The sequence below is a fragment of the Nerophis lumbriciformis genome, linkage group LG25 (assembly GCF_033978685.3).
Source record: "Nerophis lumbriciformis linkage group LG25, RoL_Nlum_v2.1, whole genome shotgun sequence".
NCBI lineage: Eukaryota > Metazoa > Chordata > Actinopteri > Syngnathiformes > Syngnathidae > Nerophis > Nerophis lumbriciformis.
Window position 1 is genome coordinate 35,659,303 of NC_084572.2, and position 12,500 is coordinate 35,671,802.

The 12,500-nt window shown below is 34.2% G+C and overlaps 1 protein-coding gene across 1 annotated transcript in view; it reads right to left on the reverse strand.

Moving 5' to 3' along the window:
• LOC133621877 (slit homolog 1 protein-like) overlaps positions 1 to 12,500 on the reverse strand; it is a 134,299-nt gene that overhangs the window by 66,936 nt on the left and 54,863 nt on the right. The window contains exons 6-9 of the mRNA XM_061984299.1: positions 10,729 to 10,800; positions 10,583 to 10,654; positions 8,382 to 8,545; positions 8,171 to 8,318 (exon numbers count right to left, since the gene is read on the reverse strand). Coding sequence (XP_061840283.1) covers positions 8,171 to 8,318; positions 8,382 to 8,545; positions 10,583 to 10,654; positions 10,729 to 10,800 — 456 coding nt within the window. The remainder of the gene's footprint in view (positions 1 to 8,170; positions 8,319 to 8,381; positions 8,546 to 10,582; positions 10,655 to 10,728; positions 10,801 to 12,500) is intronic.

Below are 12,500 nucleotides of genomic sequence, written 5' to 3' on the forward strand. Positions count from 1 at the left end.
GTGTCCGGGGTAGGTATGCATTCTACTGAGGTGGCAAATCATGATGCGTTCAGTCGATCGCAGCATCAAGCAAACAATCTGAAAATTCCCGTCGTATCAATTCCTAGATATGGTCGAAACTATTTAAAGTGCACTACGTATAGTAAACGCAACATTATTAATATTGCTACTACGGATAATTTAAACAAAAACTCGTCAAAACAGCCCAATACTTATAATATGGGCTTTTTAAACATAAGATCATTGTCTCCCAAAACGTTATTAGTTAATGAGGTCATTAGAGACAACAATCTTAACGTCATTGGTCTTAGCGAAACCTGGCTCAAACCAGACGATTTTTTTGCGCTAAATGAGGCATCTCCTCCTAACTATACGAATGCGCATATTGCCCGTCCCCTTAAAAGGGGTGGGGGGGTCGCACTAATATACAATGAAAACTTTAACCTTACCCCTAACCTAAATAATAAATACAAATCGTTTGAGGTGCTTACTATGAGGTCTGTCGCACCGCTGCCTCTCGATATGGCTGTTATCTACCGCCACCCAGGGCCCTACTCGGACTTTATCAATGAATTCTCAGAGTTCGTTGCTGATCGAGTGACGCACGCAGACAATATAATCATAATGGGGGACTTTAATATCCATATGAATACCCCATCGGACCCTCAGTGCGTGGCGCTCCAGACTATAATTGATAGCTGTGGTCTTACACAAATAATTAATGAACCTACGCATCGCAACGGTAATACGATAGATCTAGTGCTGGTCAGGGGTGTCACCACCTCCAAAGTTATGGTACTCCCGTATACTAAAGTAATGTCCGATCATTACCTTATAAAATTCGAAGTTCTGACTCATTGTCAACAAACTAATAATAATAATAACTGCTATAGCAGCCGCAACATTAATGCTGCCACAACGATGACTCTTGCTGACCTACTGCCTTCGGTAATGGCACCATTCCCAAATTATGTCGGCTCTATTGATAACCTAACTAACAACTTTGACAATGCCCTGCGCGAAACCATTGATAGTATAGCACCGCTAAAACAAAAAAGGGCCCCTAAAAGGCGCACCCCATGGTTTACAGAAGAAACCAGAGCTCATAAATTATCATGTAGAAAGTTGGAACGCAAATGGCGCGCGACCAAGCTTGAGGTTTTCCATCAAGCATGGAGTGATAGTTTAATATCGTATAAACGCATGCTTACCTTAGCTCAGCGTTTCTCAAAGTGTGGGGCGCGCCCCACTGGTGGGGAATAGAGACATCAAATTAAAAATTTTTTTTTTAATTATTATATTCTTAGATTATTTTTTTACTATGCTTTCATTTTCTATACACACTGTAAATCACTTTGTGATTCTGTCTGTGAAATCCGCTATATAAATAAATGGAAATTAACGGTACTTATTTTTACTGTAGGCTTTATATTTCTCGGTACGAGCGAAAGTTTGACAGACATAGCAACAGTAACTAATGGGGGCGGGGCTAAGCGGGGCTAAGCGGAACAAACTTTCGAGCGGATGGGTAGCAGGCTAATGTGTGGATCACAATTACACAAATATATACATTTGTGACTCGCACCTCAAATGTCGTCGAGCCACAGCCAGCGCCTGCAGAGAAACAAAAATCTGACGGGCACACACTGTGTCATTCACCGGGAAGCACTCGCGTCAAGGCAGCTCAATGAGGTTTTAACAGATGTTGTGAGCGCGGTAAATTTGATCAAAACACGACCACTGAAAGCGTGACTGTTCTCTGCACTGTGTGAGGAAATGGGAGCTGATCATACAGCCGTGCTGTTTCACAGTGAAGCAAGATGGCTCTCCTGGGGGAAAGTGCTGTCACTTGCCCTGTCTTGCCAAATGCATAGCTCCTCCTTTTTTTTTTTGCAAAGATTGCAAAGTGGCACTTTTATTGTATTTATTATTGAACTTGATGCAAGTTATTTGATTTATTATTGAACTTGATGCAAGTTATAACACTTTTTTTGATTTATTATTGAACTTGATGCAAGTTATAACACTTTTGTTTTATTTATTATTGAACTTGATGCAAGTTATAACACTTTTTTTAATTTATTATTGAACTTGATGCAAGTTATAACACTTTTTTTGATTTATTATTGAACTTGATGCAAGATATAACACTTTTGTTTTATTTATTATTGAACTTGATGCAAGTTATAACACTTTTTTTGACTTATTATTGAACTTGATGCAAGTTATTTGATGTATTATTGAACTTGATGCAAGTTATAACACTTTTATTTGATTTATTATTGAACTTGATGCAAGTTATAACACTTTTTTTTAATTATTGAACTTGATGCAAGTTATAACACTTTTGTTTTATTTATTATTGAACTTGATGCAAGTTATAACACTTTTTTGATTTATTATTGAACTTGATGCAAGTTATTTGATTTATTATTGAACTTGATGCAAGTTATAACACTTTTTTTTAATTATTGAACTTGATGCAAGTTATAACACTTTTGTTTTATTTATTATTGAACTTGATGCAAGTTATAACACTTTTTTTGATTTATTATTGAACTTGATGCAAGTTATTTGATTTATTATTGAACTTGATGCAAGTTATAACACTTTTTGATTTATTATTGAACTTGATGCAAGTTATAACACTTTTTTGATTTATTATTGAACTTGATGCAAGTTATAACACTTTTTTGATTTATTATTGAACTTGATGCAAGTTATAACACTTTTATTTGATTTATTATTGAACTTGATGCAAGTTATAACACTTTTTTTTATTTATTATTGAACGTGATGCAAGTTATAACACTTTTTTTGACTTATTATTGAACTTGATGCAAGTTATTTGATGTATTATTGAACTTGATGCAAGTTATAACACTTTTATTTGATGTATTATTGAACTTGATGCAAGTTATAACACTTTTTTTATTATTGAACTTGATGCAAGTTATAACACTTTTGTTTTATTTATTATTGAACTTGATGCAAGTTATAACACTTTTTTTGATTTATTATTGAACTTGATGCAAGTTATTTGATTTATTATTGAACTTGATGCAAGTTATAACACTTTTTGATTTATTATTGAACTTGATGCAAGTTATAACACTTTTTTGATTTATTATTGAACTTGATGCAAGTTATAACACTTTTATTTTATTTATTATTGAACTTGATGCAAGTTATAACACTTTTTTTATTATTGAACTTGATGCAAGTTATAACACTTTTGTTTTATTTATTATTGAACTTGATGCAAGTTATAACACTTTTTTTGATTTATTATTGAACTTGATGCAAGTTATTTGATTTATTATTGAACTTGATGCAAGTTATAACACTTTTTGATTTATTATTGAACTTGATGCAAGTTATAACACTTTTTTGATTTATTATTGAACTTGATGCAAGTTATAACACTTTTTTGATTTATTATTGAACTTGATGCAAGTTATAGCACTTTTATTTGATTTATTATTGAACTTGATGCAAGTTATAACACTTGTTTTGATTTATTATTGAACGTGATGCAAGTTATAACACTTTTTTTGATTTATTATTGAACTTGATGCAAGTTATAACAGTTTTTTTGATTTATTATTGAACGTGATGCAAGTTATAACACTTTTTTTGATTTATTATTGAACTTGATGCAAGTTATAACACTTTTGTTTTATTTATTATTGAACTTGATGGAAGTTATTTTATTTATTATTGAACTTGATGCAAGTTATACCACAGCTGCACAGTTATTTTATTTATTATTGAACTTATTTTATGTTATTGAGTTCGAATGTATACAACTTGATGTTCAATAAATTTGAAAATGTTAAAGCTTGGCATTAGCGCTCTGTTGGGGCGATGGGGGCAGGTGGGGCTTGAAAACTCCCCCTTGTCCAAAGTGGGGGATGACAAAAAAAGTTTGAGAACCACTGCCTTAGCTAAAGCTAAATATTACTCAAATCTCATCCGCCTCAACAAAAACGACCCTAAATTTTTGTTTAGTACAGTAGCATCGCTAACCCAACAAGGGATTCCTCCCAATAGCTCCACCCACTCGGCAGATGACTTTACGAATTTCTTTTATAAGAAAATTGAACTCATTAGAAAGGAGATTAAAGACAACGCATCCCAGCTACAACTGGGTTCTATTAACACAGATACAACTGTATCTACGACGGATACTGCAATACAAAATAGTCTCTCTCTTTTTGATGAAATAACATTAGAGGAACTATTACGGCGTGTAAGTGGGATAAAACAAACAACATGTTTACTTGACCCACTTCCTGGGAAACTTATCAAGGAGCTTTTTGTATTATTAGGTCCATCAGTGCTAAATATTATAAACTTATCACTTTCCTCTGGCACTGTTACTCTAGCATTCAAGAAAGCGGTTATTCATCCTCTGCTCAAAAGACCTAACCTTGATCCTGACCTCATGGTAAACTACCGATCGGTGTCCCACCTTCCCTTTATTTCGAAAATCCTCGAAAAAATTGTCGCACAGCAGCTAAATGAACACTTAGTGTCTAACAATCTCTGTGAACCTTTTCAATCCGGTTTCAGGGCAAATCACTCTACGGAGAGAGCCCTCGCAAAAATGACTAATGATCTACTGCTAACGATGGATTCTGATGCGTCATCTATGTTGCTGCTTCTTGATCTTAGCGCTGCTTTCGATACCGTCGATCACAATATTTTATTAGAGCGTATCAAAACACGTATTGGTATGTCAGACTTAGCTTTGTCGTGGTTTAACTCTTATCTTACTGACAGGATGCAATGCGTCTCCCATAATAATGTGACCTCGAACTATGTTAAGGTAACGTGCGGAGTTCCTCAGGGTTCGGTTCTTGGCCCTGCACTCTTTAGTATTTACATGCTGCCGCTAGGCGACATCATACGCAAATACGGTGTTAGCTTTCATTGTTATGCTGATGACACCCAACTCTACATGCCCCTAAAGCTGACCAACACGCCGGATTGTAGTCAGCTGGAGGCGTGTCTTAATGAAATTAAACAATGGATGTCCGCTAACTTCTTGCAACTCAACGCCAAGAAAACGGAAATGCTGATTATCGGTCCTGCTAAACACCGACATTTATTTAATAATACCACCTTAACATTTGACAACCAAACAATTACACAAAGCGACTCAGTAAAGAATCTGGGTATTATTTTCGACCCAACTCTCTCCTTTGAGTCACACATTAAGAGTGTTACTAAAACGGCCTTCTTTCATCTCCGTAATATCGCTACAATTCGTTCTATTTTATCCACTAGTGACGCTGAGATCATTATTCATGCGTTCGTTACGTCTTGTCTCGACTACTGTAACGTATTATTTTCGGGTCTCCCTATGTCTAGCATTAAAAGACTACAATTGGTACAAAATGCGGCTGCTAGACTTTTGGCAAGAACAAGAAAGTTTGATCATATTACGCCTATACTGTATATACCTTTATATACATATATATATACCTATACTGGCTCACCTGCACTGGCTTCCTGTGCACTTAAGATGTGACTTTAAGGTTTTACTACTTACGTATAAAATACTACACGGTCTAGCTCCGTCCTATCTTGTCGATTGCATTGTACCATATGTCCCGGCAAGAAATCTGCGTTCAAAGAACTCCGGCTTATTAGTGATTCCCAGAGCCCAAAAAAAGTCTGCGGGCTATAGAGCGTTTTCTATTCGGGCTCCAGTACTATGGAATGCCCTCCCGGTAACAATTAGAGATGCTACCTCAGTAGAAGCATTTAAGTCCCATCTTAAAACTCATTTGTATACTCTAGCCTTTAAATAGACCCCCTGTTAGACCAGTTGATCTGCCGTTTCTTTTCTTTTCTCCTCTGCTCCCCTATTCCTTGTGGAGGGGGGGGGGGGGGCACAGGTCCGGTGGCCATGGGTGAAGTGCTGGCTGTCCAGAGTCGGGACCCGGGGTGGACCGCTCGCCTGTGCATCGGCTGGGAACATCTCTGCGCTGCTGACCCGTCTCCGCTCGGGATGGTGTCCTGCTGGCCCCACTATGGACTGGACTCTTACTATTATGTTGGATCCACTATGGACTGGACTCTCACAATATTATGTCAGACCCACTCGACATCCATTGCTTTCGGTCTCCCCTAGAGGGGGGGGGTTACCCACATATGCGGTCCTCTCCAAGGTTTCTCATAGTCATTCACATCGACGTCCCACTGGGGTGAGTTTTTCCTTGCCCGTATGTGGGCTTTGTACCGAGGATGTCGTTGTGGCTTGTGCAGCCCTTTGAGACACTTGTGATTTAGGGCTATATAAATAAACATTGATTGATTGATTGATTGAATTATAGAAAAATGTCATGATGTAAATACATGAAATAACCAAAAGCCATTAAATAAATTATAAATACATTTTCAAAATGGCCATTAAAAAGTTCACTGATTAAGTAAAAATGTCGTAAAATAAATTAGATTAGGAATAAAATAAATTAAAAAAGTTGTCAACTAAATAAGTTAAAAATTAAATAGGTAAAAATTAAGAAACAAATAAGTAATTCATGAAATAATTACATTCGAATTGAATTACAGGAAAATGTCACGATAGAAATACATTTAACTAAAAGTCATGAAATAAATTAAAAATACATTTTCAAAATGGTCATCAATAAGTTCACTGATTAAGTCAAAAGGTCGTGAAATAAGTACATTAGAAATAAAATAAGTGAAAAAGTCGTCAACTCAATAAACTTTAAATTAAATTAGTAGAAAGGTCATTAAATAAATATATAAAATAAATAAAAAGGGTCATTAAATAAATAAATGAAAAATAAATCAGAGTTAAAAAAAAGAGCCTTAAAATAGACAATAAATAATTAAAAGTCATGAAACATATTAAAAATCAATTAGTAAAAAGGTCATAAAATAAGTACAAGATCATGAAATAAATAAAGTGGTAAAATATATATATATATATATATATATATATATATATATATATATATATATATATCATGAAATTAATAAAGTGAAAAAAGTACAAACAAGTAATGAAATGAATAAATGAAAAATAATAGAAAAGTCACAAAATGAATACCAAATGAAATAAATAAAAATGTTATGAATAACTAAATTAAATAGGTAAATGTCATGAAATGAATAACAAAGAAACAATAATAAACAGATAGTAAAATAAATGAGATAACAAATTAATTAAAAATGGCATGAAATAAATAAATAAAATCGGTAAAAGTCAAGAAATAAAAAAATAAGTGTTATTAGAAATTAGTAAAGGAAAAAAGGACAAAATCAGGAAATAAATAAAACAATTAAAGAAATAAGTAAAACGTCATGAAATAAATAAGTAAAAGAGATCAATAAAAAGTAATTAAATAAAAATAAAAAAAGTAAAAATTCATTAAATAGTAAAAGAAAATGAGTAAAAAGTCATGAAATAAATACATAAAGGAAATAAGTAAAACCTCATGAAATAAATAAGTAAAATATATGAAAAAAAGTCATTAATTAAATAAAAGAAATAAGTAAAAACTCATTAAATTGTTAAAGAAAATGAGTAAAAAGTAATGAAATAAATAAATAAATAAATAAAGGAAATAAGTAAAACGTTGTGAACTAAATAAGTAAAAGAGATAAATAAAAAAGTAATGAAATACATTTAATAAATAAATAACTCATTAAATAGTTAAATAAAAGGAGTAAAAGTAATTCAATAAATAAAGGAAATAAGTAAAACTCCATGAAATAAATAAGTAAAAGAGATAAATAAAAAGTAATTAAATAAATAAAATAAATAAGTAATAACTTATTAGTTTTTACTTTACTAAAGAATCATAAAATAAATAAATAAAGGAAATGGGTAAAACGTTGTGAAATGAATAAAGGAAATAAGTAAAAAGTCTTAAATAAATAAATAACAGCAAATAAGCAAACGTCATAAAAGAAATTGAGGAAACGAGTAAAAAGTCATAAAAGGAATAAATGAAACAAGTAAAAAGTCATGAAATAAATCATTAAAAGGAGTAAAAAGGTTGTGAAAAGAACATTTGTCTTGTTCTACTATAGAATTCAAATAGATGATCTAACATATTTTCGTGTATCTCCTAAAGTCAGCATGCTCTTATTTATTTATTTTTTATGCTCTTAAGGTGCTTCTACTCACATCTCTGTCATGGCCTCTGGGAGGTGGGCGGGGATGGCAGTGAGGCCCCGCCCCCTGCAGTCCACGATGTTGTTGGCGCACGAGCACATGGGCGGACACGAGCCCGACGCCAGGCTACACGGCTGCACGAAGGCGCTGCCGCCGTGACCTGCGGGGGACACGGCACCATAACGTCACGGCCACGCTCGGCCACTCCCCCTCACCCAACTACCTGAACACGCCAGGTCCCCCTTGCGCAGCTCGGCCAGGTTGAGGCCCCTGAGGGCCGGCGGCGAGCTGCACTGCGTGTAGAGACCCAAGGCCGGACGCTGGCGTAACCATGGAGACAACCAGGCCAGGTGGCAGTCACAGCGCAGGGAGTTGGAGTGGAGGCGACTTGGGAGCAGGAACAGGACACCATTAATACTAATATTATTATTATATATACATTTATTATTTATTTATTTATATACTTTGGAGCAGGAACAGGACACAATTAATACTAATATTATTATTATACATACATTTATTATTTATTTATTTATACACTTGGGATCAGGAAGAGGACACCATTAATAATATTATTATTATATATAAGTGTATTATTTATTTATTTATTTATATAGTTGGGGAACAGGCACAGGACATCGTTAATAATATTATTATTAATATATAAATGTATTATTAATTTATGTATAAACTTGGGGAGCAGGCACAGGACACCATTAATACTATTAATTACACACATATATATATATATATATATATATATTAGAGATGCGCGGTTTGCGTAACAGGGGTCACTCCGCGCGCTCCGCCCGCGCAGCTTACCTGCCCGCCACCCCTGTTGCCGGGGGCGCGTAACAGGGGTCACTCCGCGCGCAGTGCGCTCACGAAAGGGGTGGGGCTCACCCTGGTTGATATAGACAGCAGGACGGTGGCCATGGAAGTCGGAACCCGCTAAGGAGTGTGTAACAACCCACCTGCCGAATCAACTAGCCCTGAAAATGGATGGCGCTGGAGCGTCGGGCCCATATACCCGGCCGTCGCCGGCAGCGAGACGCGCTTGGAGGTGCGCTCAGCGCGGCTCCCATATGATTGCGCACTGGTGTGCGTCTGGGTCGTGACAGCATGGCACGCGAATGTCTGTGCTGCATTGGATTAGTCTCCTTTCTTTAACAGGCAAAAGCTTTATAACCTCACTAATGCCTTGCATCGTCTATATTAGATATATAACAACGGGCGGGTGCGGGCGGATGGCGGGCAGATGCGGTTCTGATCAAATGTTAGATCGGGTGGATTGCGGATGGTTGACGACTTTCTGATGCGGTTGCGGATGAAATAATTGCCTATCCGCGCATCTCTAATATATATATATATATATATATATATATATATATATATATATATATATATATATATATATATATATATATATATATATATAAAATTTATTTGTTTATATACTTGGGGAGCAGGCACAGGACACCATTAATACAATTATTATTATTATTATTACTATTAATAATAATAATAATAATAATTATATATATATATATATATATATATATATATATATATATATATATATATATATATATATGTATATATATATATATATATATACACACACACACACATATAATTTATTTGTTTATATACTTGGGGAGCAGGCACAGGACACCATTATTAATAATATTATTAATATATGAATGTATTTTTTATTTATTTATATACTTGGGGAGCATGCACAGGACACCATTAATACTGATATTATTAATAATATATATAAATATATTATTTATTTGTTTATATACTTGTGGAGCAGGCAGAGGACACCATTAATAATAATGATAATAATAATATTAAATACATTTATTATTTATTTATTTATATACTTGGGGCGCATACACAGGACACCATTAATAATATTATTAATAATATTTTTAAATATGTTATTTGTTTGTTTATATACTTGGGGAGCAGGCACAGGACACCATTATTAATAATATTATTAATATACAAATGTATTTTTTTATTTATTTATATACTTGGGGAGCAGGCACAGGACACCATTAATATTATTCATAATATATATATATATTTATTATTTATTTTATTTATATACTTGGGAGCAGGTTGAGAACACCATTAATAATAATATTATTAATATATAAATGCATTATTTATTTATTTATATACTTGGGGAAAAGGAACAGGGCACCATTAATAATATATATTAATAATATACATAAATGTATTATTTATGTATTTATATAGTTGGGTAGCAGGCACACGACACCATTAATACTAATATTAATATATATATATATAAATGTATTATTTATGTATTTACATAGTTGGGGAGCAGGCACAGAACAATATTAATAATAATAATATAAATATAAATATAAGGGTGGTTGAAGGACTCACAAGGTGCGTAGTTTGGGCATGTGGTTGAAACTGGAGACGGGGATGCTGCTGATGTTGTTGTTGTTCAGCGTCCTGCAGGCCCACAGAGGAAACACGTCACGCCCGCGCCGACACGACGCCTGAAGGCAGCGCGGGGACATACTCACAGTACTTCCAGTGAACGCAGCGCTCGGAACGCTCCCTCCTCGATGCAGCTGATGTGGTTCTTGTCCAGCTGGCTGTCAGTCCACACAGGTACTTAAACCATGCTAACTAGCTAACTAGCACACACTAACCAGTGCATCAACCATGTACTAACTAGTACACACTAACCAGTGCATCAACCATGTACTAACTAGTAGATACTGACCGATGCACTAGATGATACCAACCAGTACATAAACCATGTAGTACTAACTAGTACACATTAACCATGTACTAATTAGTACACACTAACCAGAATATTAACCATGTATTAACTAGAAATTACTGACCAGTGAATGAACTATGCACTAACGATCAGATGCTAACCAGTACTCAACCCATATAGTACTAACTAGTACACACTAACCAGTGCATACACAATGTACTAACTAGTAGATACTGACAAGTGCATAAACTATGCATTAACTAGAAGATACTAACCACTACATGAACCATGTAATACTAACTAGTACACACTAACCAGTACATTAACCATATACTAACTAGTAAATACTGACCAGTGCATTAACCATTTTCTAACTAGTAGATACTGACCAGTGAATAAAATATGCACTAACTAGCAGATGCTAACCGGTATGTAACCCATGCAGTAATAACTAGTCCACACTAACCAGTGCATTGACCATGCATTAACTAGTAGATACTGACCAGTGAATAAACTGTGCACTAACTAACAGATACTAGCCAGTACTTAAACCGTGCTGAACTAACTAGTACACGCTAACCAGTACATTAACCATGTATTAATTAGTAGATATTGACCAGCGCTAACTATAAACATTGCACTAACTAGCAGATACTAACCAGTACAAAAACAATGCAGTACTAACCAGAACATAAACCACATACTAGCTAGTAAATACTAACCAGTACATAAACCACATACTAACTAGTAAATACTATCAGTACATAAACAATGTAATAACTAGTAGATACTAACCAGTACATAAAACATGTACTAACTAGTACATACTAACCAGTACACAAACAATGTAATAACTAGATACTAACCAGTACATGAACCATGTACTAACTAGTAAATAAACAATATACAAACTAGTAAATACAAACAGTACATAAAAATATACTAACTAGTAAATACTAACAGTACATAAACAATGTAATAACTAGTAAATACTAACCAGTGCAAGAACAAAGTACTAACTAGAGATACTAACCAGTGCATAAACCATGTACTAACGAGTAAATACTAACAGTACATATACAATGTAATAACTAGTAAATACTAACCAGTACATAAACCAAGTACTAACTAGCAAATACTAACGAGTACATAAACCATGTATTAACTAGTAGATACAAACCAGTGCATACACCACGTACTAACTAGTAAATACTAACAGTACATCAACAATATACTAACTAGTAAGTACTAACAGTACACAAACCACGTACTAACTAGTAAATACTAACAGTACATAAACCATGTACTAACTAGTAACCACTAACAGTACATAAACAATGTACTAACTAGTAAATACTAACAGTACATCAACAATATACTAACTAGTAAATACTAACAGTACATCAACAATATACTAACTAGTAAATACTAACAGTGCCTAAACAATGTACTAACTAGTAAATACTAACCAGTACATCAACAATATACTAACTAGTACAAGCACATGAGTAGAGTACATCCAGTAAGCTGGCAACAATGCATGTACTGTTAGTTCCACCAGGGGGCAGC